The sequence below is a fragment of the Pseudonaja textilis genome, chromosome 18, assembly GCF_049901715.1.
Source record: "Pseudonaja textilis isolate UNSWEBS1 chromosome 18, rPseTex1.2, whole genome shotgun sequence".
Classification (NCBI taxonomy): domain Eukaryota; kingdom Metazoa; phylum Chordata; class Lepidosauria; order Squamata; family Elapidae; genus Pseudonaja; species Pseudonaja textilis.
This window is the reverse complement of record NC_142007.1, coordinates 3,906,290-3,930,184: the sequence shown is the minus strand read 5'-3', so window position 1 is coordinate 3,930,184 and position 23,895 is coordinate 3,906,290. Positions and strand designations below refer to the sequence as shown.

Sequence of the window (23,895 nt, the reverse complement as noted above, 5' to 3'; positions counted from 1 at the left end):
GCATTATACAGCCAAGTGAACTCGCAGGCGGGGGGCCGCTATTGAGAAGGCCCCAAGTGCGTTCCTGTTTTTCCGAATGAATGGGGCCTTAGAAGCCAAAGTGGTTGTGTGTGGGAGAGAGAGAGATGGGTTAATGCATCACACCTATGTTCTCTAAAGAAAGGGTCTTTTTTATCCCGCAACACGTTCAAAGGAACAGGATTTGCAGATGTAAAGCACATGGTGAGAGTGCATCAAAAGAAATGGAGCTTTTATCCCCGCGGATACAAAAGCTCGCATAAGGAATTAACGCAGGACCCCTGGGGAAATCCTCCCTCCCCGCAGCCGCCTGGCTTTCTTCCTTTGGATCCTAACACGCACCTTTCCGTGTGAATTCTCTGCCCGTCGCAGCCATCCGATACTTCATCCCCAGCTTCGGCGGGAAGTCCTACCTGGCATTCAAAATGATGAAGGCTTACCACACCGTGCGCATCGCCATGGAATTCCGGGCCTCTGAGCTGAGTGGGTTGCTCCTGTACAACGGGCAGAACCGCGGGAAGGACTTCGTCTCCCTGGCGCTGGTGAACGGATTCGTGGAGCTCAGGTGAGGGGTGGCCTGATGGTGAGGGTAGGAAGGGTAGGGCTGGGAAGGTGTTCCTCGAAGCCAGATCAGGCCAGCGGGTTCTTTGTGCGGTTGGAGACCAGTCTGAGGCCCAAATGAGAACTCGGCAAGAGGGACGTTGAGGAAAGCGGAATGCCATCTTCTTCCTTTGCCGTAAAATAAAGTCATTGGTTTCTGCCAGGAGCCTTGGTGGCGCAGCGGTGAGAATGCAGTATTGCAGGCTAGCTCTGCCCCACCGCCTCGAGTTTGATCCTGAACGGCTCATGGTTGACTCAGCCTTCCATCTAAAAATGAGCCCCTGGACTGATCCAGTCCCATTGATCACAATCTAATGAAGGATTTGGGGGGATTGGCGTGCTGTGCTAGGAAGCTTTTGATCCTCCCCCCCACCCCTTCAAAATGATACTCTTGTGGTCTTCATCGGGATGCATTGGGAATAGCAGAGGGCTGTTATATTTCCAAGGGGCACGGGGGCTCAGTGCTTCAAGACGCTCAGCTTGTCAATGCAAGTAGTTAAATAGGTACCACTTTGGTGGGAAGGTTATACAGCATTCTGTGCACCTTTGGCATGTAGTCATGCTGGCCATACGACCACGGAAGCTTCCCCGAACAATGCTGGCTCCCTCAGCTGAGAAACATAGATAGACAGCACCCCCTAGAATCACGTACAATTAGAAAGGGGAAATCTTTATCTTTGATCATATTTCCCAGTTACATCTCCTTGAATTAGGCTGTTCAATAACTATCAGTCAAACCTGTGACCATCTCTCCCAGGTTCAACACCGGCTCGGGGACAGGCGTGATCACCAGCAAGGTGCCCATTGAGCCGGGCCAGTGGCATGCCCTAGTGGTCAATCGGAACCGGAGGAACGGCGTGCTGTCCGTGGACGGAGAACCCCACATACATGGCGAGAGCCCAAGTGGAACCGATGGGCTGAATCTTGACACTGACCTCTTTGTCGGAGGAGCCCCGGAAGACCAAATTGATGTGTGAGTAGAGTTAACTTTAGAATGAGAATAACAACCTCCTTCGAGATTGGTGAAGATGGATCCCGACATGAATCTGGCATGTTGGAAGTATGAAAAGAAAAAAAAGGTACATTCTATCACATGTGGCGGTCCTGCCCGGAGACCCAAAAATATTGGTTGAAAATTAAACAATGGTTGCAAGAGATTATTAATGAACCAATAGAGCTAGAACCGGAATTATTTTTATTGGGGATATTCAAAAAGAAACATGGGAGAAATATAAAATATATAGTACTATATATTTTAACCGCAGCCAGTATTGCTTATGCCCAGTGCTGGAAACATACATGTATACCACCAGATGAATTGATCAATCAAAAAATAATGACTTGTGCTGAGATGGATAAATTAACTCTGATGTTACAAGAGAAAGAGGAGACTGAGTATTATAAGACTTGGGGAAAATGGTATGACTGGATTGAGCAAAGATAGATAAATGGATGATGAAAAAGTTAATGACAAGCAACATATCAACTAATGTTTATATTTGCAAAATAGTATATATTTTGTAAATAATCCACAAAATAGTAGTATAAGACAAATGCCTCCAACTGTTGAAGTTAAGATATTTGTACTCTTTGTTTGTTTTTTAAAAAAGTCATCAAAGACTAATAAAGTTTATTTTTTTAAAAAATAATAGAATAACAGAGCTGGAAGGGATCTAGTCCAGTGTCGTTCTCAACTGCCCAAAGGGGTGTGAAGTCACAAACATCCAGCCCCTTTGGGGGAAGGAAAAGCAGAGAAGGGGAATTTGAACAGGAGAAGGGCTGAGGAAAAAAACAATCCATGCAATCTCCCTGTTGATTTTCAAAAGCTTGTTAAGGCTGCAAAAATGAGGAAATACAGCAATTTTGTGGGGGTTGGGGTGTAATTTTTTGATTTGATGAGATGCTAACAGATTTGTCCTAGTTCTGTATTCATAGGATGTGGAGCCCTGGTTTTTTTTTTTAATTCATTTGCTTTAATTACCGTGATGCATATTCATTTCCTTTCAGGTTGCTTAATAAACAGCTGGGTTACTGCTAGTTTTTCCCTCTGTTTTTTGGTTCTTAAGACAGTAATTCAGACAGTGCTCAACTTGCAACCATTTATTTATGGACCAAAGTTACAAAAAAAAAAGTGACTTGTGACCAGTTTTCATACTTATGATGCTTGCAGGATCCCCCTCAGTCACATGATCAAAATTCAAATGCTTGGCAACTGGCATGTACTTATGACAGTTGCAGCCTCCTGGGGTCATGTGATCCCCAAGCAAAGCCAATGGGGAAGCCAAATTCACTTCACAACCCTGTGACTGACTTAACAACGGCACATCATAACTGCACGCAAGAAAGGTCATAGCATGGGGCGAAATTCACTTAACAAGACCGGAGAAATATTTGATGAGTTGACAATGTCCTTGTCTGTCTCCATCCCAGGGTGGCCGAGCGCACATCGGTCACCGCGGGCCTGAAGGGCTGCATCCGCCTGCTGGACGTCAACAACCAGATGTACGACCTGCGAGAGAAAGGCGATGACGTGCTGTACGGCAGCGGCGTGGGCGAATGTGGCAACAACCCTTGCCAGCCCAACCCCTGCCACCACGGCGGGCTCTGCCACACCATGGAGGCCGAGATGTTCCACTGCGAGTGTCTCCATGGTTATACAGGTGGGCCCAACCTCTGTGTGTGTGTGTGTGTGTGTATGTGTGTGTGTAAGCGAGAGATCTTTCAGCTGCAGAACTAGCTTTCTAAATGCAAGGAAGCAGCGTTCCCCACCGCCCCCTGCAAGCTAGTTATCTGCATGCACAGAGGGGTGAAGAGGCTCTCTTCCCCAATCCACTGCTCTTGTGAAAATCATTGAAAATGATCGATGGAAGAGAATATTTGTAACTCAGGGTAGAACTGTGAAGTCCTTGGTGATCTCTGAGGTTGTGGTGTGGCCTGTGGGCTGCCGGCAACTCCAGCCAAACCAGAGGAGGAGGAAGAGGAGGAGGGACTATGGGGTTTCCTGATGCTTTCTGAACTTTCAGACGTTTCATGACCAAGCTAGGTAATATCATCTGTGCTAGGAGGGCGTGGGGTTTTCAGAAGGGAGGAGGAGGAGAATGACTGTGGGGTCCTTGGTGCTGTCTGAGCTGGGTGATTTTCTTGCACATGTTTTATGACCAAACTAGGTAAACATCATCAGTGCTAGAAGGGTGGAGACGAGGATTGGAGAGAGAGAGAGAGAGAGAAAGAGAGAGAGAGTGGAGGAGGAGGAGGAGGAGGAGGAAGAGGACTGTGGAGTCCTTAGTGCTTTCTGAGCTTTTCTTGCAAACAATTGTGTGAATCCGTTCAGAGCCCATCCAGAGTTGGCTGCCTAGCTACACTTTTCTCTCTTGGCCATGTGCCCTAGGACCCACCTGTGCTGATGAGAGAAACCCTTGTGACCCCAATCCGTGCCATCTCTCTGCCACCTGCTTGGTGTTGCCAGAAGGCGGATCGAAATGCGAATGCCCCATGGGACGAGGAGGCGAATTCTGCGAATCAGGTCAGCGGTACCAGGGAAAGGTGGGATTAGGGTGCAGCTGTGATAGAGGTTTTGAAGCGTCCAAGCAGAATATAGGTGAAACCTGGCTCGATAGCAGGAACTGCGTGAGGGACCTTGGAGTCTTAGTGGACAACCAGCTAAATAGGAGCCATCTGTGTGCAGCAGCAGCCCAAAAAAGCCAATGCAATCCTAAACTGCATTAACAGAGGGATACAATCAAAATCAAGTAAGGTACTAATACCACTCTACAAAGCCTTAGTAAGACCACACCTAGAGTACTGCATCCAGTTTTGGTCACCACACTATAAAAAAGATATTGAGACTCTAGAAAAAGTACAGAGAAGAGCAACCAGGATGATGAGGGGACTGGGGGCTAAAACATACGATGAACGGTTGCAGGAACTGGGCCTGGCTAGTCTAGGGAAGAAGAGAAGGACCAGGGGAGACACGAGAGCAGCCTTCCAGTATTTGAGGGGCTGCCATAGAGAGGAGGAAGGGATCAAGCTATTTTCCAAGGCACCTGAATGCCAGACAAGGAATAATAATGGAAACTGAACAAGGAGAGATTCAGCTATGGAAATAAGGAGAAACTTTCTGACAGGGAGAACAATCAACCCATGGAACAGAAGTTGCCTTCGGAAGTTGTGGGAGATTCATCCTTGGAAGCTTTCAAGAAGAGATTGGACTGCTATCTGTCTGAAATGGGTGTAGGGTCTCCTGCTTGGGCGGGGGGTTGGACTAGATGACCTACAAGGTCCCTCCCAACTCTGATGATCTGTTATCTAGTTACAAGTCACTGAAATCAGAGTTGCAAGAAAGATCCTTGGCAAGTTGAAAAAAGGGTGGACTTCAACTCCCAGAATCCCCCAGCTAGCTGTCCTGGCATAAGACTGATTATTCTCCTGCCAATATTATGCCAATATTATTCTTGGGGAAATGGGGTAGAACACGAAGGAAGCTTTGGTATTACGCTGTCCTACTCCCAAATAAGACCTCTCCCAGCCAGAATTTCCAAGGGTCTCTTGACATTTCCTTAAACATTTAAAACGAAGAAATATCCTCTGCTTTTAATCCCAAGGCCCTTTCGTGGGAGCTTTCAATCCACAGATCAGGCAGCTTGCAGTATGTTTGTGCTAATGGCACAAACCCAGTTTATTCAACCAACCAGCGCTCAGCACGCATCCAGTAAGTGACTTTTGTTCTCTTATCTGCGACACTTTTTCTCCTTCCCTCTCTTAGTTGCAGAAATGGACCAGACCGTGCCTTTTCTGCCAGAATTCAATGGATTCTCATACCTGGAGCTGAACGGACTCCAAACATTTGTGCCGGAGCTACAGTATGTTTTTTGTCCTTCTTCCTTTTCCTTGTCTCTTCCTTTCCCTTCCTCGCTGTTTCAAGAAAATTAGACCCATTTGGTGGGGTGTCTTCGATGCTCTCGGAGCTGGCTTGTTCTTTTGCAAGACGTTTCATTACCCAGCTAGGTAACATCATCAGTGCTAGTACTGGAGGGAGGGAAGGAAGGAAGGAAGGAGAATATTTGTAGCTCAGGGTTGACAGGAGGGGTCCTTGTTGTTGGCTTGTTTTCTTGCAGCCGTTTCATTACCCAACTAGGTAACATTGTTGTGTGAATTGGGTCAAAATGGGATTCAGGGTGTCCTGCTTGGGCGGGGGGTTGGACTAGATGACCTACAAGGTCCCTTCCAATTCTGTTTGGTTTGTTCAGACGTCTCGCCCTGCTGCTTTCAGAGGGGATGGCCTGGCTTTGATTTAAGAGCTGAATCAATTCATTCCACAGAATTTCATTTTTTTTAAACGCAGTCACCGTAAAAAAAAAAAAAGACAATAAAAGTTATCATTTCAAACTGATTGAGGGGATTTGACAAGCAGTGAAGTCACCGCAATCTGTTTGAAGGCCTCTAATTCAGTTTGAAAACTCAAAAACCCCTCAGCTTCATTCCCTATCGGATTCAGTCAGGAATCAGGTCAGATTTCCAGATGAAATATTCATACGCCCTACTTCTTTTTTTAAACCTTTTCTTTTCTTCTGTTGTTTTTTTTCCCAGTATGGGAAATTATTTTTTCCCAATTGAAACTGTGGTTAAATCTTCTCTATATGTCATGAAATAGAATAGAATAGAATTAGGTTAGAATAGAATAGAATGGAATGGAATGGAATGGAATGGAATGGGATGGAATTCTTTATTGGCCAAGTGCAATTGGACACACAAGGAATTTGTCTTGGTGCAAATGCTCTCAGTGCACATAAAAGAAGATACATTTGTCAAGAATCATAAGGTACAATCACGCATACAAATTTTCGTACAAAATTTTCTGACCATCATATAATATGTCAACTCCTCTGTCATTCTAATACTTAACATTCCTCTATCAATAATACAGATTCTCTTTCCAAGTCCCTCTCACCTGATCCTTTCATCTTCCAACTTCTACCTCCTGTTTCTAACCATTGATAAAACCTAATCCACGTTAAATAGTATTATGTATCTCTTTTATCTTTTATTTTTAGGGTTCGTCTGTCCATTTCCGCACAGCCTAGTATCTTCCTTACCGTCCCATCCTCTTAACGGGGTGTTTTCGTTCTTCCACTGCAGCGCATGTGCAATTCTTGCTGCAGTCAAAATATGCAATATTAAATATATTGTCCCTTTGTCATAACCCCCTGATGTGATACCTAGTCAAAACAATTCTGGTTTGAAATCTATATGTTGTTTGGTCTTTTTTTTTTCTAGCCACGTATGTATTTGAATCCAAAACTTCCTTGTTTTTATACAGGTCCACCACATGTGGTAATATGTGCCGCTGTTTATTCCCACAGGGATAAGATGACCATGGAAGTGGCTTTCCTGAGCAGAAATCCCAACGGTTTAATTTTCTACAATGGACAGAAGACGGATGGAAAAGGAGATTTTATCTCTTTGGCCCTTCACAATGGATACCTGGAGTACAGATACGACTTGGGCAAAGGAGCCGCTGTAATCAAGTAAGAAAAATAATACTCCGTGCGTTAAAAGATATTGCGAGCGCAAAACTTTTAAGGATTAGAAATTGTGAGGGCTTTGAGTTATAATCCCGGGGTTGATTAAACTTCTATTAATATTTGGCCTTATTAGTAGTCCTAGATATTTGGGATATTGAAATTTTGGGGGAATAATGAGTAATTTTTAAAACCTATCTGTATAAAAGCAAAATACCACTCATGCATCATCACAAAATCTCCAGAACCGTAAAGCCTACAAACTTGAATTTTGGCACGTATTTTCCTCTTGGCTTCTAGGTGCTCACTGAGAAAGGATTCTCCGAAACAGCTATCAAAGCATTAGTATTTCGTATATTATTATTAACACCCTCTGATGCTAAAGAGTTCTACTCCCCCTCCCCACCTGGAAAGAAACCTGCTCCAAATGCAAAACAGAAGCAGAGGAGAGGAGTTTCAGTTTTAGTTTCACAGCAGCAACCAGCTTTAGTACAGAATAGTTGAGCTAAGCCATGCCCAGGCTCCTTGCTGTTTCCTTCTTGCTCACACAGCAAATAATGTTTCAGTTTCCAAATAGCCCTCAACTGTCTCACACACTGACAGGATGCTAACCAGATGAATACTGATGGATGATGGTAGGCAGGGGCACAATTTTTTCCCCTTCTTTTACTCCCCCAAAACTAAGCCTGACTACATATTTTTGTGGCAAAGCACGGGTATCGAGCTAGTATTAGATATTAGTGACTTAGTAGGGGATATCAAATACATGGTGCAAAGCAATGTTATTCATGTTGAAATGAATTAATAGGGGACAAAAAGATAAAGAATTTTAAAAAGAGAACGTCTCGATTATACACAGAGGCATGGAAATCATTACGACTCAAGATTTTAAATAGGGATCAGACCTAAACCATATGGAATTGTATCGTCCTATCTTGCTTCTCCAAAACCAACTCTTGACTTGATTTTAAAAAGTTCCCCGCGTGAAAGTGAGGGGACCAGCTTAGCTTAATGCAAGGGCCTTCAAACTTGACAGCCTTAAGACTTGTGGGACTTCAACTCCCAGAATCCCTGAGCTAACATGACTGGAGGAGGAATTCTGGGAGTTGAAGTCCACATGTCTTAACGCTGTCAAGTTTGAAGACACCTGGCTTAACGGCTTTCAGAGACAGAATAGAATGAGTCTCGTTTCTGGTCTTTTTTTCTCTTGTTTTATATCTTGCATTCTTCCCTCCAGGAGCAGAGACCCCATCCCTCTGAATACCTGGGTCAGTGTTTCGCTGGAGAGGAACGCGCGGAAGGGCATTATGAGGATTAACAACGGGGAACGGACGCTTGGTGAATCGCCGGTAAATTAAATCCACTCTCGAAAACAGTTTGGAACAGTTTGGGATCCTGGGGGTGGGTGGGCGGGTGGGCAGTCTCTTAATGTCAGGATTCCAGCACTTAAATCATGAGTCTGGAGCCAAACTTCTAAAAATTCCAAAGTATTTATTGGGAGTTAACATGTCGGCACTGCCTGGGTGCAGCCGACTCTGAGACACAATAATTCATTGTCACCCTTGACCCTGGTTTTCCCCGCCACCCTCTGGGTGCATCGTAATTCGTATTCTCCAATGGGACACATCCCTAGCCAGGAGTGATCAATCAGGCTCTCCAGTTAGAATTTGTCATGGTAGAAACTTTAGTCACCTTTGAAAACATTTATGGAATGTACTTTCGGTTTTGCAAGCTGCTGCACTGCTGTTTAAAAACCCCTCCTCCCCTTTCTGTTGGCAACTCTAAAAAAAACGTATTTTTATATTTCAGAGAAATAACCAGAGAAATATTTTATGAGTTGACCCTTAAATTCAGGCAAGGATTGCAATCCTCCCCCTCCTCTCTTTTAGCCTCCCGCAGGCTTCCCCAGAGTTACCTTATCACGATCTGACTGCATTTGCACACAGTGTGTGTTTAGTCCAGTCGTTACATCAATGTGCTCTTTTTTTTTCTTTTGTTTGATCCACACGATAAATCACGTGGATTGCAAGAAGGGCCAAGCCTCCAAAAACGAGGCGTGGTGTGGTGGTGTCCATATCACTGATCCTTTCTCTGTTTTCTCTTTTGCTTCCTGTTTGCGTTTCTTCCTCCTCCTCTTCCTCCTCCTCTTCCTCTTCCTCCTCCTCCTTTCTCTTGCTGTCTGGATGTCAGAAATCTCGTAAGGTAAAGAGATAAGTATAACCACCCCTTTCATCCTCATTATCTCATTTCCATTGTGGTGAACCGTATTTATTTTTGCCTTCCCTATCCCCAACACCGGTAATATTAATAGACTATAATCTGTCTCTTTTTCCCCCCCTGTTGTATAATCCCCTCTTTTAACATAGATGTTTCCTTGTTTCTAATTAAGAGAGCCTCCGCATCCACAATAATTAGTTGTGTGTGGCTTCCACTCCCCTTCCCAACTTCGAGCCATTTTCCATCATTAATGCTTTTCACACATTAGATAGTTCCCTTTTTAACACGGTGAATTTGAAGCAGCGATGGCGCCTTTGATTAAAGGGCAAATAAGAGTTCGTTAAACCATGGCTTATGATCGGGGAAGCTGGAGCAGTCCTTCCCTTGCCACAATAGTTTCACTGATTCTCAACATTTAGATTTGATTTAGAGCAGGGGTCGCCAACCTTTTGGACCTCAGGGACCACCAAACTCGTAAATTTTAAATCCCGCGGACCAGAGACCCTGGGAAAATCCCCCAAAAAGTCTGCAGGAAAATTCCCCACCCCGTTTTCCTACCGATCGATTGTTCTTTATTTGGGATCGCAGGATACCATCTCCAGCTCCGTTCTCGGGGGCGGGGGGGGGGGAGAAAGAGAGAGAGACTTTTGGCTTCGTGCAAGAAAAACAGCAGAAGCAGCAGAAGTCTTTCTTTCTCTTGCCCAAACTCCGCCAGAAACGAGTCTTTGCCGGCGCAGCCTCTCGGAGCAGGAGGCCTTGTGGGGTCCCATTTCTGGCGGAGTTTGGGGGTGAGAAAGAAAGACTTTTGCTGCTTTCCTTGCATGCAGCCAAAAGCAGAAGAAGAAAGAAGGGGAAAGAAGCAGCCCGGTGGCCAGGCAAGACACATGGGGTGAGTGGGGCAAATTCCCCCTCTGCCCTTTCCCCCTTCCCCTCACTACTTCGTGTTGTTCGCAATGCAAGCGACGCAAGCCTTGTGTTCCCGCGGGCCATATGGGTGGCGCAGCCTTGTGTTCCCGCGCAGCCTGGATCAATTGCTTTGGGGGCGACCTTTCTCTGCGGACCACCGAAATTTTCTCGCGGACCACCAACGGTCCCCAGCCCACTGGTTGGCAACCACTGATTTAGAATATCTCTGGCAGGACTGAACCCTTGGGGGGGTGGGAAATAGGACCAGATTTAATCTCTTAACAAGCTGTTGGTTTTGCAGCTGTAATGAGCTAACCGCCTTCTTAATACCCAACTTTGATTGGCATGCTTTTTGTTCCGTGGGTTAACAGAAGATTAAAGACACCGAGGAAAGCTACTAAAAATCTGTTGGGTTGGTTTATTATTATTGCTAAATTGGTTTGCTGAGGACACGCCCCCATCCCTTCCTACAACATGGTCTAATCAACCATCAGTTAAATATAATTATAAAGGTCCTGTCCTCCATGAAAACTGTACTGCGCTGCAATACGTCTGCTCGACTCCAAGGACATCTTAAGAAGTTTGATTGTAGCGGCTGAATGCCATTGCCAGATCTTCCTTCCCGCTCTTGGTGACCTCCATTCTCAGTGGATTGTTTTTTTTCCCCCCTTTTATCCAGTTGCCCCACACCTCCCTTAATTTAAAGGAACCCCTCTACGTCGGGGGCGCACCGGACTTCAGCCAACTGGCTCGGGCTGCCGCGGCGTCTGCTAGCTTTGATGGAGCCATTCAGAAGGTAAGGAACGTCTTCCTCAGATAACAGATAATCAGAGTTGGAAGGGACCTTATAGGTCATCTAGTCCAACCCCCCCAAGCAGGAGACCCTACAGCATTTCTGACAGATGGCAGTCCAATCTATTCTTGAAGGTCTCAAGTGATGAAGCTCCCACAACTTCCGAGGGCAACTTCTGTTCCATTGCTTGATTGTTCTCACTGTCAGAAAGTTTCTCCTTATTTCCAGGTTGAATTTCTCCTTATTCAGTGTCCATCCATTATTCCTTCTCTGGCCTTTGGGTGCTTTGGAGAATAGTTTGACCCCTTCCTCCTCTCTGTGGCAGCCCCTCAAATATTGGAAGGCTGCTCTCCTGTCTCCCCTGGTCCTTCTCTTCCCTAGACTAGCCAGGCCTGTTTATTGTATGTTTTAGCCTCCAGTCCCCTAATCATCCTGGTCCCCTAATCGCTAGGAAAATAAACCTCATGGGAAAAAGCATCAAAGGAGAGAAGGATCCAGTTGGTTCTTTGCTAGCAGTTAGGACTGGATCCCACAAGTAAGATAAGTTTTCAGTTGAACGGTCGGAGGAAATTATGATGGTGAGAACTACTTGAGAACGAAAGCATTAGCTAGAAAGAAGGTTGCTTGGTCCTCTAGAAGCTCACCAGATGTTGGTTGAACGTTCTCTTCTTCTGGAAGTTGTTAGAGTAGACCAGACCCCTTCAACCTACCATCCTTTAGGACTTTATGGGATAGCAGCTTCCATAATTACCACCCAGTAGGATAATTAACCATGCTAGCTGAGAATTATGGCCATTACATCAGGAAGGGACCAATCCGAATCCGGTTGGCTTCTTTGATCCCTGAGGTGGGACTCGGCAGTCCATTAGTCTCGTGTTTTTAAAAGTCTGCCATTAAGGCTCTAATTCTCCCTTCCTTCTTCCTCTCCGACGGCTCAGATTTCCATCAAAGGGACCCCCATCCTGAAAGAGAAGAACATCCGCAGCGCTGTTGAGATTTCCCCTTTCCGCTCCCATCCCTGCACTCAGAAGCCCAGCCCTTGCCAGAACAGCGGGACCTGCCAACCCCGTTTGGAGAGCTATGAATGCACCTGTCCCAGAGGCTTCTTCGGGACCCACTGCGAGAAAGGTGAGTCTGGGTTGGCCGAGAAAACCTTGGAAGGAGATCTTGACTCTCTCTTCCGCAGCCAGACTGGTCCTTGATGGTGCAGAAGAGGTAGAAGGCTTTTCCCAACCTGGTTGGGGTCCCTCCCAGGACAGTTCAAGGTTCTGTCAGGGTTCCGGCGATTGCCCTAATTAAATCATGAGCCTCGAGACAAACTTCAAAAAAATTCAAAAGATTTATTAGGAGCAATATGCTGGCATTAATCTAAATGAAGCCAACTCCGGCATACGTCATTTACGGCATACATCATCTGTGACCCTGTTTCCCCCTTCCCCCCGGGTGTGTCATAAATCAGATTCTCCAATTAAGCACATTCACGGGCTGGGCGTCATCAATCACATTCTCCAATAAAGGATTTTCGAGGGCAGAAGATCCGGTAGCCTAGCTACAATCTTTGTAGATAAGGGTGGGATGTACTTCTGTTTCTAAACTGCCATAATGCTCCTTCAGATTTCTCCCCCCTCCCTTGTTTACGGCAACTCAAAACAGGCATAGAAATGCTTTGTGAGTTGACAGCTTCTTTCTGTTGAATCACAGTTTGGGGCTAGGGAACCCCAAGAGCTGTAGGGGTGCATTGATTAGAATGCGCTATTGCAGGCTGACTCTGCCCACTGCCAGGAGTTCGATCCTGACCGGCTCAAGGTTGACTCAGCCTTCCATCCTTCCGAGGTTGGTATAGTTGAGGACCCAGATTGTTGGGGGCCATAGACTCTCTAAACCACTTAGAGAGGGATGTGAAGCCCTGCGAAGCGGTATATAAGTAGTAAGCGCTCTTGCTATTTTCTCAAGAAGTGGGATTTGGAAGGCATATTTGCCAGCCTGAAATGATCAAAATTCTGGGTCTCTGCCCCACCAAAGCTGAGATACAGTCCCTCCTCTTGGCCCTGCTGGCTGGGGATTATGGGTGTGGGGTCTCAATCGGGCACCGGCGGACTGTTCTCAGGTTTTGCTTCCTTCCCTCCAGTCCTCACCGAGAAAGCAGCTGGAGACTCCGACGCCATCGCCTTCGACGGCTGGACCTACATCGAATACCATAACGCTGTTACCAAGAGGTAATGACCGGTGGTGGGGTGGAGGGGGGCGAGATTTGGGGAGGTTAAAACCAACAGAGTTTGGCCCGAATTTAAAATCTGGCCGAAGGGAGGAAGCCCTTTTTCTTACAAGCCCGCCTCCTTTGGGCGGAGCCAAGACCAACAAGTCCCACCCACAATCTCAACCTTGGCAGCTGGTATTTTTAGCCTGTAGGATGGGGAAATCTTCCCCGTCTTACCTTTATCTCCAACCTCCTTTCCGAAGCTGATGTAACGAAAGCTGCGCTCTTTCTCCTTAAGCCCATTTTTAGTCGACGCAGTCTGCAGATCTACTGCTCCTGCAGAGGGATGCTCCATTCGGCTCACCCAACCTATTGTGTCTGCCCACTTGTGTGTCTTGTTTCTGTCCGTCTCATTCTTGGCTGATTAATCATTCTCCAAATCCAGGATGTCTTAGACGTCCTGGCCTTTGCGGGACTCCGCTAAACAACTTTCCGCTTCCAGAGTCGGGGAGTCCCTTTGGAGAATGTGATATGTTGTGGCTCTTTTCTTCCCCTTCTTTTTTTCTTTCATTCTTTCCTTCTCTCTGTCCTCAACCACCTTTGTATTTTTGTTTCATTTGCAAGCCAACTGACCAATGAGATTCCAGCGTAAGTAAACACCTCCATTCTCCGTCACTTTCTCACCGGCCACCATCCTCCCTGCTTGCCGATCCATCCTTTAAAATCTCTTCCCACCCAAGGGGCCTCTTGAGAAATCAAACCTTGGAAAGCCCCAAGAAGATCTCGCAGGTTGTCTGTCGCCCCTTCGCTTAAACCCAAGACTAAAAATCCAAGCCATCCAAGAATTGGGACAGAGATGTGGTTTGTTGACATCCCGGATAGCTTCAGGCCTCCACCCTAATCTCGAAAAGGACTCAGGGAAACGGCAACTGGGACAAAGTCCATCCTCAGTTTTCCGTGACTTGGTTTCCCAACGATAGAAAAAACAAAACAAAACCAAAGGAATCTCAGGGGGAAAAAAAATGACAATCAGGTTCTTTCTCTTGCAAGTGGAGGGGGAAAAAAATAATCGAGATTTAAAGCAGGAATCCTGGCCATCTGCTTCTGCAAAATACACACCTCTGTTTTTAGAGGGTGGTATATTTCCACGTGTGAGCTTGACGGTCCAAACGAAACCATAACTGTGTTTAAAAAGAAACGGATCCAAAAATAATGATGATCATAAAGAGCCAAGTGGAAAATATTCAGCCATTGTGAAGTGTGAGGGTTTTCCCCGTTCGGTAAAAGTTCGGTTTTTTTGTTTTTGTTTTAATTAATTTCCAGACTTCACAATTGAGCAAAAGAGCTTGTGAGCCTGATCAGCTTTAGCAAAGGTTGAGTGGCCCTGCTGAGCCTTTAGGGCTGAAAGCTGTCTGAGGGGACCTCAGATCCAATTCAGAAGGAGAAAAATCAATATTCCCCGTATTTGTGGAATTGAAATGTCTTGAATAAATGCCTCAGTTTGTTTCCAAGAATCTAAGTTTGGGGATCATTTTCCTTTTATATGGGGAGAGAATGTTGGGGCAACCTCTGTTCTCAAAATCTTCCTTCTCTTTCCCTTTCCTCCTTTCCTTCCCTTCCCTCCTCTTTCTTTCTTTCTTTTCTTTCTTTTTCTTTCTTTCTTTCTTTCTTTCTTTCTTTCTTTCTTTCTTTCTTTCTTTCTTTCTTTCTTTCTTTCTCTCTCTCTCTTTCTTTCTTTCTCTCTCTTCTTTCTCTTTCTTCTCTGTCTTTCTCTTTCTTTCTTTCTCTCTCTCTCTCTCTCTTTCTTTCTCTCTCTCTCTCTCTCTCTTCTCTCTCTCTCTCTCTCTCTCTCTCTCTTTCTCTCTTTCTTTCTTTCTTTCTCTCTCTCTCTCTCTCTCTCTCTCTCTCTTTCTTTCTTTCTTTCTTTCTTTCTTTCTTTCTTTCTTTCTTTCTTTCTTTCTTTCTTTCTTTCTTTCTTTCTTTCTTTCTTTCTTTTTCTTTCTTTCCACACATGCCCAGCTCTGAATTAGTTTCAGAGAGAAATCCCAATTTGCACAATGGAAATAATGACATGGGATATGAAACGGAGGGAAGCCCGGGTGTGTGTTTGTTTGACTTTCTTCCCTTTTCTCTTCCCCCCCCCCCACTCATAATCCCTCCCTTCGTTTAACCCTCATCCATTCTAACCCAAGATTAAAGTCACTCTACGAGTTGTTAACCATTCCGAATTTCCCCTCGGCATGTTCTCCTGATTCGACAGCAATACCTTGAGAGTGTAAATGATAGCAATAATAATACGGAAAGTTTCTCTCTGGCGCACATCCTCTGGTGCACAAACTCTTCCTCTTTTGAACCGGTTTCAATACAGAACAACCCATTTCAAGCTTGAAAGGGTTATTTCAAGCCTGAATTGGCTCGTATGTCTTCTTTCCAATCTGTATCTGGGAAAGCCGCCCCCACCCCAAAAAAGGATGGGTTTCTTAGGGACTAGCCGCTTTTCCTCCTCGATCGGTTCCTCGTTTTATCCCAGTGCTTAATGCATGCCTCCGCTTTCTTTCTGCTTCTAAGTCCCGATGCTTTGGATTATCATCTGGACCTCAGGTGAGTCTTCGTCGAAGCAGGTGTATGCTTGCAGATCTCACTGCTGTTCTCGCTGTTCCCCCCATGTTGGCTCACCTGCATGATTGCTCCAGCCTCATGTTATTTCCGGTTTCTTATCAATTCGCTTCCGTGGGCTATTCGTGGGTTTCCTTGGGGGCAGAGAGAGCTGGGCTGGATTCAAAACCCAGCTTTGAATCTTCACCTAGATTCCGCTTCTTTAACAGATTAACAAAAAGTTGGAAGGGACCTCGTAAGGTCATCTAGTCCAACCCCCGTCCAAGCAGGAGATCCTGCCTACAACCAATTTCGGACAGTCCGGTCTCTTTCTCGAAAGCCTCCAGGGATGAAGCTCCCACAACTTCCTAAGATTAAACCACGTTTGGCTAGCAAAACCAAACCCTAGTCATCCAGATCTTGGCTACTCTCATTTTCCAAGCTGGGTCTCGAAGGCATAAATAAACTTCGAGGGATCCACAACCCTCCCTCTCAAAGAAACCGACAAATTTTGATTCCCTTTTTCATCGTTCTTCTACAGGTCCCTTCTCTTAATCCGGGTGATTTCATCTAACCCCAGAATCCAGGCCTCAGTTTCCCCCAATTCCAGGGGGTGTGGATGCTTGAATTCATCCCTACAGCCCCAAATGTGGATTTTACGGATAACACCCCCAACATCTCGCCAATTAATCATTAATCTGGTCCATTAATTGTTAATTCCAGAGCAGATGGGTTTTGCGCTATCCTAAAGGATGTGGCCCAGAGGAGACAGCCAGTTTTGCAGGGCTTAGCGGGGTGGGTGGGTTTCCATGATCTAAATGGCTTTAAGGAGTTCACCCGAACAGTTGCAGAACAAAATAAAAAAGTTTATAAAAAGGGCCAACATTGGAGCTGACAGCCGCTGAGGCTGCTATAAAGGAAGCAGTTTTAATTTAGGGAATTTCTAATTGTGCTTGCAGATCTGTCTTAGCCAGAAAACAAGCAACGAAGAGGGGGGGAAAAAATCAGGAATGTGGTTTATTTTTATTTTTTTTCTGGAGTGTAGCTGATCACAGGTAATGGAGACTTACATAGTAATTCCAGTTCTCCTCATGCTGCTATTTAAGAATGTTGTTAGAATAAGAGAGTTGGAAGGGACCTTTGAAGGTCTTCTAGCCCAACCCGCTACTCAGGCAGGAAACCTTTAAGCAGGAAATACCGCTGATTAAACTCCAGTTAAAAACTAGGATCCTTTTATAGGGCACAAAGGCAGCTTCCTTTCTCTGTAGGCTGTTCCCCAGCATCCAATGTTGTCGGGGTATACTGCCTCTGAACATGGAGGCTCCACTTATTTGTAGTTGCCTCCTCCTCTAAAGGTGATTTTTCAGCTCCAGGTTTTTAAACAGCCAATTCCCCACTTTTATCTCAAATAGTTTTTGCCCAGAGCGATCCATTTCTCCCCTGGGTCCGGCGGGGTGGGGAGGAAGGAAACAGTGTCCTTGTAATCCCGTGTTGTGGTGTGTCTCGTCTTGTGTAGATGTGTGTATCCATGTGTATATCATGCTCTGTGACGGGTGAAAAACTCTGACCAGGATGTTGATTTTCTCTGCTACCATCGAATCTCTCAAGGAGAAGAGATCCCTTGGCAGGGAATAAACGAGATCTTAAGAGAAATTGATTCTGGTTAGCCGGTCATCTCATTCTGGGCTTCAAAAGCTACATTGTCCCCAAGATCTTAAATTGCACAAATCTACAGCGCAGCCTTTCAAAAACAAAAATAAAAACTTGAAAAACTTCCGTGGGCCAGGTTAACTTCCTACCATTTGCAGGTAAGGGTTCAACTTAAGACCACAATAGAGCCCAAGTTCTGACCCAAACCTTGTGCCAAGGAAACAAACCCCAAACGGAGGTAACAGCAAAACCTTTTAATGATTCTTTACGAATTTCATTCCTTCCCGGTTAAAAGGCTGTTTCAAACTAATTGTCTCCGATAAGAATGAGCCTTGCCGAGATTGTGCAAGGCTGCCAAGAACAATAGATTAAGTTGCCAAGAAATATTTCAAACCTAAAGAGGCCAAGAGGTCATCTGGTCTGGATGGAGTGGGCTATCAAAAGGGGGGGAACCACCACCACCACCCCCGCTTCCCGAGCTGACTTCCCCTTTCCATCCCCATGCAGCGAGAAGGCTCTGCAGTCCAACTACTTCGAGCTGAGCGTCAAAACTGAAGCCACCCAGGGACTCATCTTGTGGAGCGGGAAGGGTCTGGATCGATCAGACTACATCGCTTTGGCCATCGTGGACGGCCGGGTCCAAATGACCTACGACCTTGGCTCCAAACCCGTGATCCTTCGGTCTACCGTCCCAATCAACACGAACCAGTGGATTCAGATCAAAGCGTCCAGGTGAGGGCGGAATCATAAGCTCATCTATCCCTTTGGCCGTTGGAAAAAGGATCATAGCTTTTTTAAAAAAAAAATACAGTATATTTTATTTATGCATTTTTCTTTAGTAAAAGTAAAAACTCAATATTTATATGAGCTGTGTGTTGCCTGAGGACAGTTTTTGAAAAATAATAATAGTAATAATATTCATAGCATTGATAATAATCACACAATATTATAATAATAATAATAATAGTGGCTTATCCATACTAATAGATTTTCATGATATAGTTAATCATTCTCTTAAACTTTTAAGTTTCTAACTTCTATTTCTTTGTCCATTGGGAAAAAGCCAGCCTCTTGCCCCCAACAATCCGGGTCCTCATTTTACCCACCTCGGGAAGGCTGAGTCCATCTTGAGCCAGCTGGTCAGGATCGAACTGCTGGCAGTGGGCAGAGTTAGCTTGCAATACTGCATTCTAACTACTGGGAAGGAAGGGGGTGGGGAGAGAGGAAGGGAGGAAGAAAGATAGCAATAGTACTTAAGACTTATATACCGCTTCAGAGTGTTTTTACGGCCCTCTCTAAGTAGTTTACAAAGTCAGCCTCTTGCCCCCAACAATCTGGGTCCTCATTTTACCCACCTCGGGAAGGCTGAGTCCATCTTGAGCCAGCTGGTCAGGATCGAACTGCTGGCAGTGGGCAGAGTTAGCTTGCAATACTGCATTCTAACTACTGGGAAAGAAGTGGGTGGGGAGAGGGGAAGGGAGGAAGAAAGATAGCAATAGTACTTAAGACTTATATACCGCTTCAGAGTGTTTTTACGGCCCTCTCTAAGTAGTTTACAAAGTCAGCCTCTTGCCCCCAACAATCTGGGTCCTCATTTTACCCACCTCGGAAGGACGGAAGCTGAGTCAGTTTTGAGCCAGTGAGATTTGGACTGCCGGTAGCCAGCAGTCAGGAGAAGCAGCCTGCAGTACTGCATTCTAACCACTGCGCCACAAATGATGATTGGGTGCAATTGCCAACATTCCTATAGACACGGTTAACATCTGGAGGTCTTCAACACGGAGAAGGTTGATCCGTAGGAACGCGTGATGGGAGACCTTCCCATGCATTGCCCTTATGCGTCTCTTCTTCCGGCAGAGTCCATCGCGATGGGTCCCTCCAAGTCGGCAACGAATCTCCCATCATGGGTTCCTCGCCTCTCGGAGCAACTCAGCTGGACACAGACGGGGCCCTTTGGCTGGGTGAGTTCATGAGCGCAACCACATCGCCCCCCAGCTGGACCTCTTCTAAAGAACTCAATCATCTTAATAGCACCGACATTAGCCAGGACGTGGGTTGGGTTCTCCAGATGGGAGAGGGCATAGTGGTCGCCAACCTGTGGGCTGGGGATCATTGGTGGTCCGTGAGAAAATTTTGGTAGTCCGCAGAGAAATGTCACCCCCCCAAACCCTTGCCCCACTCACCCCACACGCCTGGCCTGGCCACCGGGCTGCTTCTTTCCGCTTCTTTCTTCTTCTGCTTTTGCCTGCATGCAAGGAAAATAGCAAAAGCCTTCCTTTCTCTCCCCCAAACTCTGCCAGAAATGAGTCTTTGGGACCCTGCAAGGCCTCCTTAACAAACGTATCTCAGAGTCGGTTACACTCAGGCAGTGCCGGACATGTTAACTCCAAAGAAATCCTTTTGGAAGTTGGGCTCGAGACTCATGATTTAAATGGGGCGGGGGGTAACTGCCGGAATCCTGACACTAAGTTCTCTTCTCACAGGTGGGTTGGAGAAGCTGAGCCTGGCCCACAAGCTTCCCAAATCTTTCCTCACTGGCTTCGTGGGCTGCATACGAGACGTGGTGGTGGACCGCCAAGAACTCCATCTGGTAGAGGATGCTTTGAACAACCCCACCATATTACACTGCGCAGCCAAATGAAACGATCCAGCCTCTCCTCCTCTCCCTCTGCCTCTCTCTCTTCCCTCCACCCGGCTATTGCTGTAATTATTTTCTATTTTTGTAAAACTTCTTGCTTTTTTATATTTTTTGGGGGGGTAGGGACAGGAAGAGGGGGGGGGGATAGCAGGGAGAGGAGGAGGAGGAGGAGGAGGAAGAAGAAGAGAAGGATTGCAAGAGGATTCGGTTGGAGAAGAACATTCTTTTGGGGTTTATTGTTTGGTTGCAGCATTATCTTGCCCATCGGACTCAACGAGGAGCCAAAAAAAAAAAGCCTCCCATTTTTAAAAATCCGGCAAAGCTTCGGAATGTGACCAAGGAACAAAGTTCCCCCATTTTTGCTTCTGGGAGGGTGGGGGGGCGGGATCACCGTCCACTGTAAATGTCACTCATACTTGAAGTCATTCTTTTTTGTTGTTATTATTATTATTATTATTTTTAATCAGGTTTATTATTTGTTTTGGCCGACACCAAGGGGAAAACAAAACCACAGACAGAAGAGTTGTCCGAGCTGTCCGGCATCTCTGAACAAAGGAAAAACAACAACCCATCCTACAAACTCAGGGGCAGGGGGCGGGGTTGGCAGATTTACCACACATCCCCCCAAATAAGCCAACAGGGAACTCCCTGCAGAAGTTCTAAGAAACTGGACTCAGGTTTTCATTCCCCCAAAGCGCCCAGTTTGGTCCTTCGCTCTTAACTGGGCTCCGTAGGATCTTCTGGTACTTGCCCTTAGAATGACAAACTGCCCGGCGTGTGTGTCTTGTATGTAAGTGTGTAGGTGTAGGTGTGTGTGTGTATCAACACATACACACATCTATCTTTTGTCCTCTTTTGACAGAAGCCACAGGAGTTTTAGCTCTCGGTAGCAGTGGTGAGAAACGGCTTTGCCAGAGAGATGCAGGATAGAAAGGAAAGAATGGTCAGATGATCTCAGAGAGGTAGGCAAAGGAATTGGGGAGAGAAGGGCTGTGGGTGGCCTGGAGGTCAAACAGGATTCCTTAAACCAGAGGTCTCCAAACTTGGCCACTTTAAGACTTTGTGGACTTCAACTCCCAGAATTCTCCAGCCAGCATAGCTGGCTGGAGAATTCTGGGAGTTGAAGTCCACAAGTCATAAAACGGCCAATTTTCGGGACTCCTGCCTTACACCTTCAAGGCAACAAGCCTTACCTTCCTGATCCAGATTTCATCGTTCACAAAAGATAAACTAGCGACGGGCTCAGGAAAGTTTTATCTATAAGCCCGGACCCCAGATGCTTCGATGCTACTACCTAAGGTCACCACGCCAAGCTAATCATCCACCATGCAAAATAATTTTGGAGACATTGCAGAACGGTAACCATGGTTAAATCCAGGCCCAGGCTGTCTTAGGCGCCTCTCTGCCTGGTTGACTTGGTCTTTTATGGAAGAAAAACACGTTCAGAGGTTTCACCGTTCTTCCCTCACCGTCCCTGAGAGGTGTAGGCCAGGCCTAAAACTTGAGTTCCCCGTTTCATACATGTGTACATAACGCACGCATAGCCTCCCCAGTTTGTTTCTCATGACTCATCTACGACACTCTTGCGGGGAGGGGGGAAAAATACACACCTATCTTATCTTATCTATAAATATATACATATATATTTCTATGGTGTGATATGTACAGCCAGAATCCGGTGACTTTGTCACACACTCTCTCCTACATTCCAAATCCTCTCTCCATTTGGGGGATGTCCTTAGCAGGAAATTTGGAGCTCCTTTTCCTTGGGATGGCGAGCGGTATAAAATTCACAGAAAGCAAAAAAGAAATCACTCTGTCACGGATGCTCTACAACGTCTAGAATTTGGATTGTGGAGAAAACTGGCAAACTCCAGTTCAGGTTGGCTGAAAAAGGCAACTAAGTAAGCTGACCGAGGCTGGATTTGGACTGTTAAATGTCTTGTGTCTGTTTTGTTAATACGACTCCTCTTCCTCGCCTCCTTGGTTGCTTACGAGAGAAGCAGCAAGACCTTCTTTTCTCGGTTATTTTTTTAATCCAGCTCTGTTCTTCCTTCATTGAAACATACCTACTTAGAAAAGCTTGTGGCTTGGGTGAGTTATTCAGGCAAAGAAAGGGATACTTGGGGGTGCGGTTTGAATTTATTCCCTGTGGTCATTCAACCCTCTCCCCCAAAAAACTCCCAACTCAAAACAGTTCCCAGGAATTATTGCAGCCATCATAAAGTCGCTGAAAAATAGAAACTTGTTGTTACCGGCCTGTTTTTCAAACTTGCCCAGTGTAGAAATTTCCTGATGGTGAGAAAAAAGTTAATTTTGCCTTCAAAAGTTGTGGGTGTTCCATCCCTGGAGGCTTTTAAGAAGACATTGGACAGGTAGCTGTCCGTAATAGTATAGGGTCTCTTGCTTGCGCAGGGGGTTGGACTAGATGACCCCCTGGGGTCCCTTCCAACACTTATTCTGTAAGATGGGTGGGCTTCAATGTCCAGAATGCCCCAGCCAACGTTTTATGCTACATTTTACGAGCCATGGTGGCGCAGAGGTCAGAGTGCAGGACTCCTTCTGCTGACTGCCGGCTGACCGCAATTTGCCCGTTCGAATCCCACCAGGCTCAAGGTTGGCTCAGCTTTCCGGCCTTCCGAGGTGGGTAAAACGAGGACCCAGATTGTTGGAGGGAATAGGCTGTGCACCGCTTCGAAAGGGGCTGTGAAGACTGTGAAGCAGTATAGAAGCCTAAGTGCTGTTTGCTATTGCTATCCTTCTTTGAAAATGGCCGGAAAAACCCAATTTTTCCCACTGAGCCTCCAAACGGGCCGAACAGCTTCTGAGCAGGCCGCACACTTCCCTTTCCGCCCGATGCGATGGGGAGTTTGGCCTCATCTAGTTTGGCAGTGACTCTGAATTTAGGGTCCCAATTGGTGTCCTCCTTCCCTCTCCCGGAGACCCGAGTGTGGACATGCCTTCAGCTGGAATTCTAAGACTGGATTTGGGGTGCCCTTCTGGACGTACTTGGAGGAGAACAATATCCGTGGAAAAACACAGTGGCCGTATTTCTCCGTGTGGCCTGGGCTCCATGCTACTCCCATGTTCCCAAACAGCTGGGAAACGCTAGGAAAAAGGGCCGCCTCCCTAAATGTGAAAGAACTGGCCCAGATACCCTCAAAAATCGTTACTCCCCGGGACTGAATTCTTTGATTACCGGGGACGCCCCTTTTACTGATTTCAATCCCATTCACGCTGACGTTTCTGTGGTGCTAGGGGATAAACACAAGAAAACAGGACAGCCGTGTGTTTCAAATGAAAATAAACATTAAAAAAAGAAAAGGGAAACAAGGCATCTTCATGGTTTTTTTTTTCAAAGCAAGACAAACTCCCAAGCCAACTTCTAGGTGTTATGGCGGGAGGGGGGGGTTGGCTTCCAACACCTGCAGGAAATTTCCAGGAAAATAAACTTTTGGGGTGGTTCTTAAATGCAGCGGAGAATCTCTACCCTCCGCAGGGCTCTTTGGAACCTGGCTAAAATGCCCTTTGCAATTCCACTAAATGAAGCCCTTTGGGGGGCTATTTGCGAAGAGTCTGGTTTGGGAAAGGGCTCCGGATTTATTTATTTTTTAAAAAAATCAATCCCCTTTTTATTCACACTTGGGTGTGAATTGCAGCTTTGCCCCATCTGGTTCCAGTGTCATCTGCGTGGACGGAGAACAACTTGGCTTTAATTTTTCCTCCGGTTATTTGCATCTCGTTTGCTGAAGGGGGGGAATAG

General features: G+C 46.0%; 1 protein-coding gene across 2 annotated transcripts in view; it reads left to right on the top strand.

Annotated features, from left to right (window-relative positions):
* Positions 1-22,213, top strand: part of AGRN (agrin) — a 177,682-nt gene extending 155,469 nt beyond the window's left edge. Inside the window, exons 24-37 of one of the 2 annotated variants that reach the window (XM_087914911.1) lie at positions 391-583; positions 1,376-1,591; positions 3,049-3,278; positions 4,007-4,141; positions 5,381-5,477; positions 6,978-7,142; positions 8,374-8,485; positions 10,939-11,055; positions 11,991-12,180; positions 13,181-13,268; positions 15,818-15,850; positions 18,002-18,226; positions 19,352-19,455; positions 19,978-22,213. In XM_087914911.1, coding sequence (XP_087771037.1) covers positions 391-583; positions 1,376-1,591; positions 3,049-3,278; positions 4,007-4,141; positions 5,381-5,477; positions 6,978-7,142; positions 8,374-8,485; positions 10,939-11,055; positions 11,991-12,180; positions 13,181-13,268; positions 15,818-15,850; positions 18,002-18,226; positions 19,352-19,455; positions 19,978-20,135 — 2,063 coding nt within the window. In that variant the 3' untranslated portion in view covers positions 20,136-22,213. The remainder of the gene's footprint in view (positions 1-390; positions 584-1,375; positions 1,592-3,048; positions 3,279-4,006; positions 4,142-5,380; positions 5,478-6,977; positions 7,143-8,373; positions 8,486-10,938; positions 11,056-11,990; positions 12,181-13,180; positions 13,269-15,817; positions 15,851-18,001; positions 18,227-19,351; positions 19,456-19,977) is intronic. The other variant, XM_087914912.1, reaches the window with a different exon arrangement.
* Positions 22,214-23,895: the final 1,682 nt, after the last annotated feature.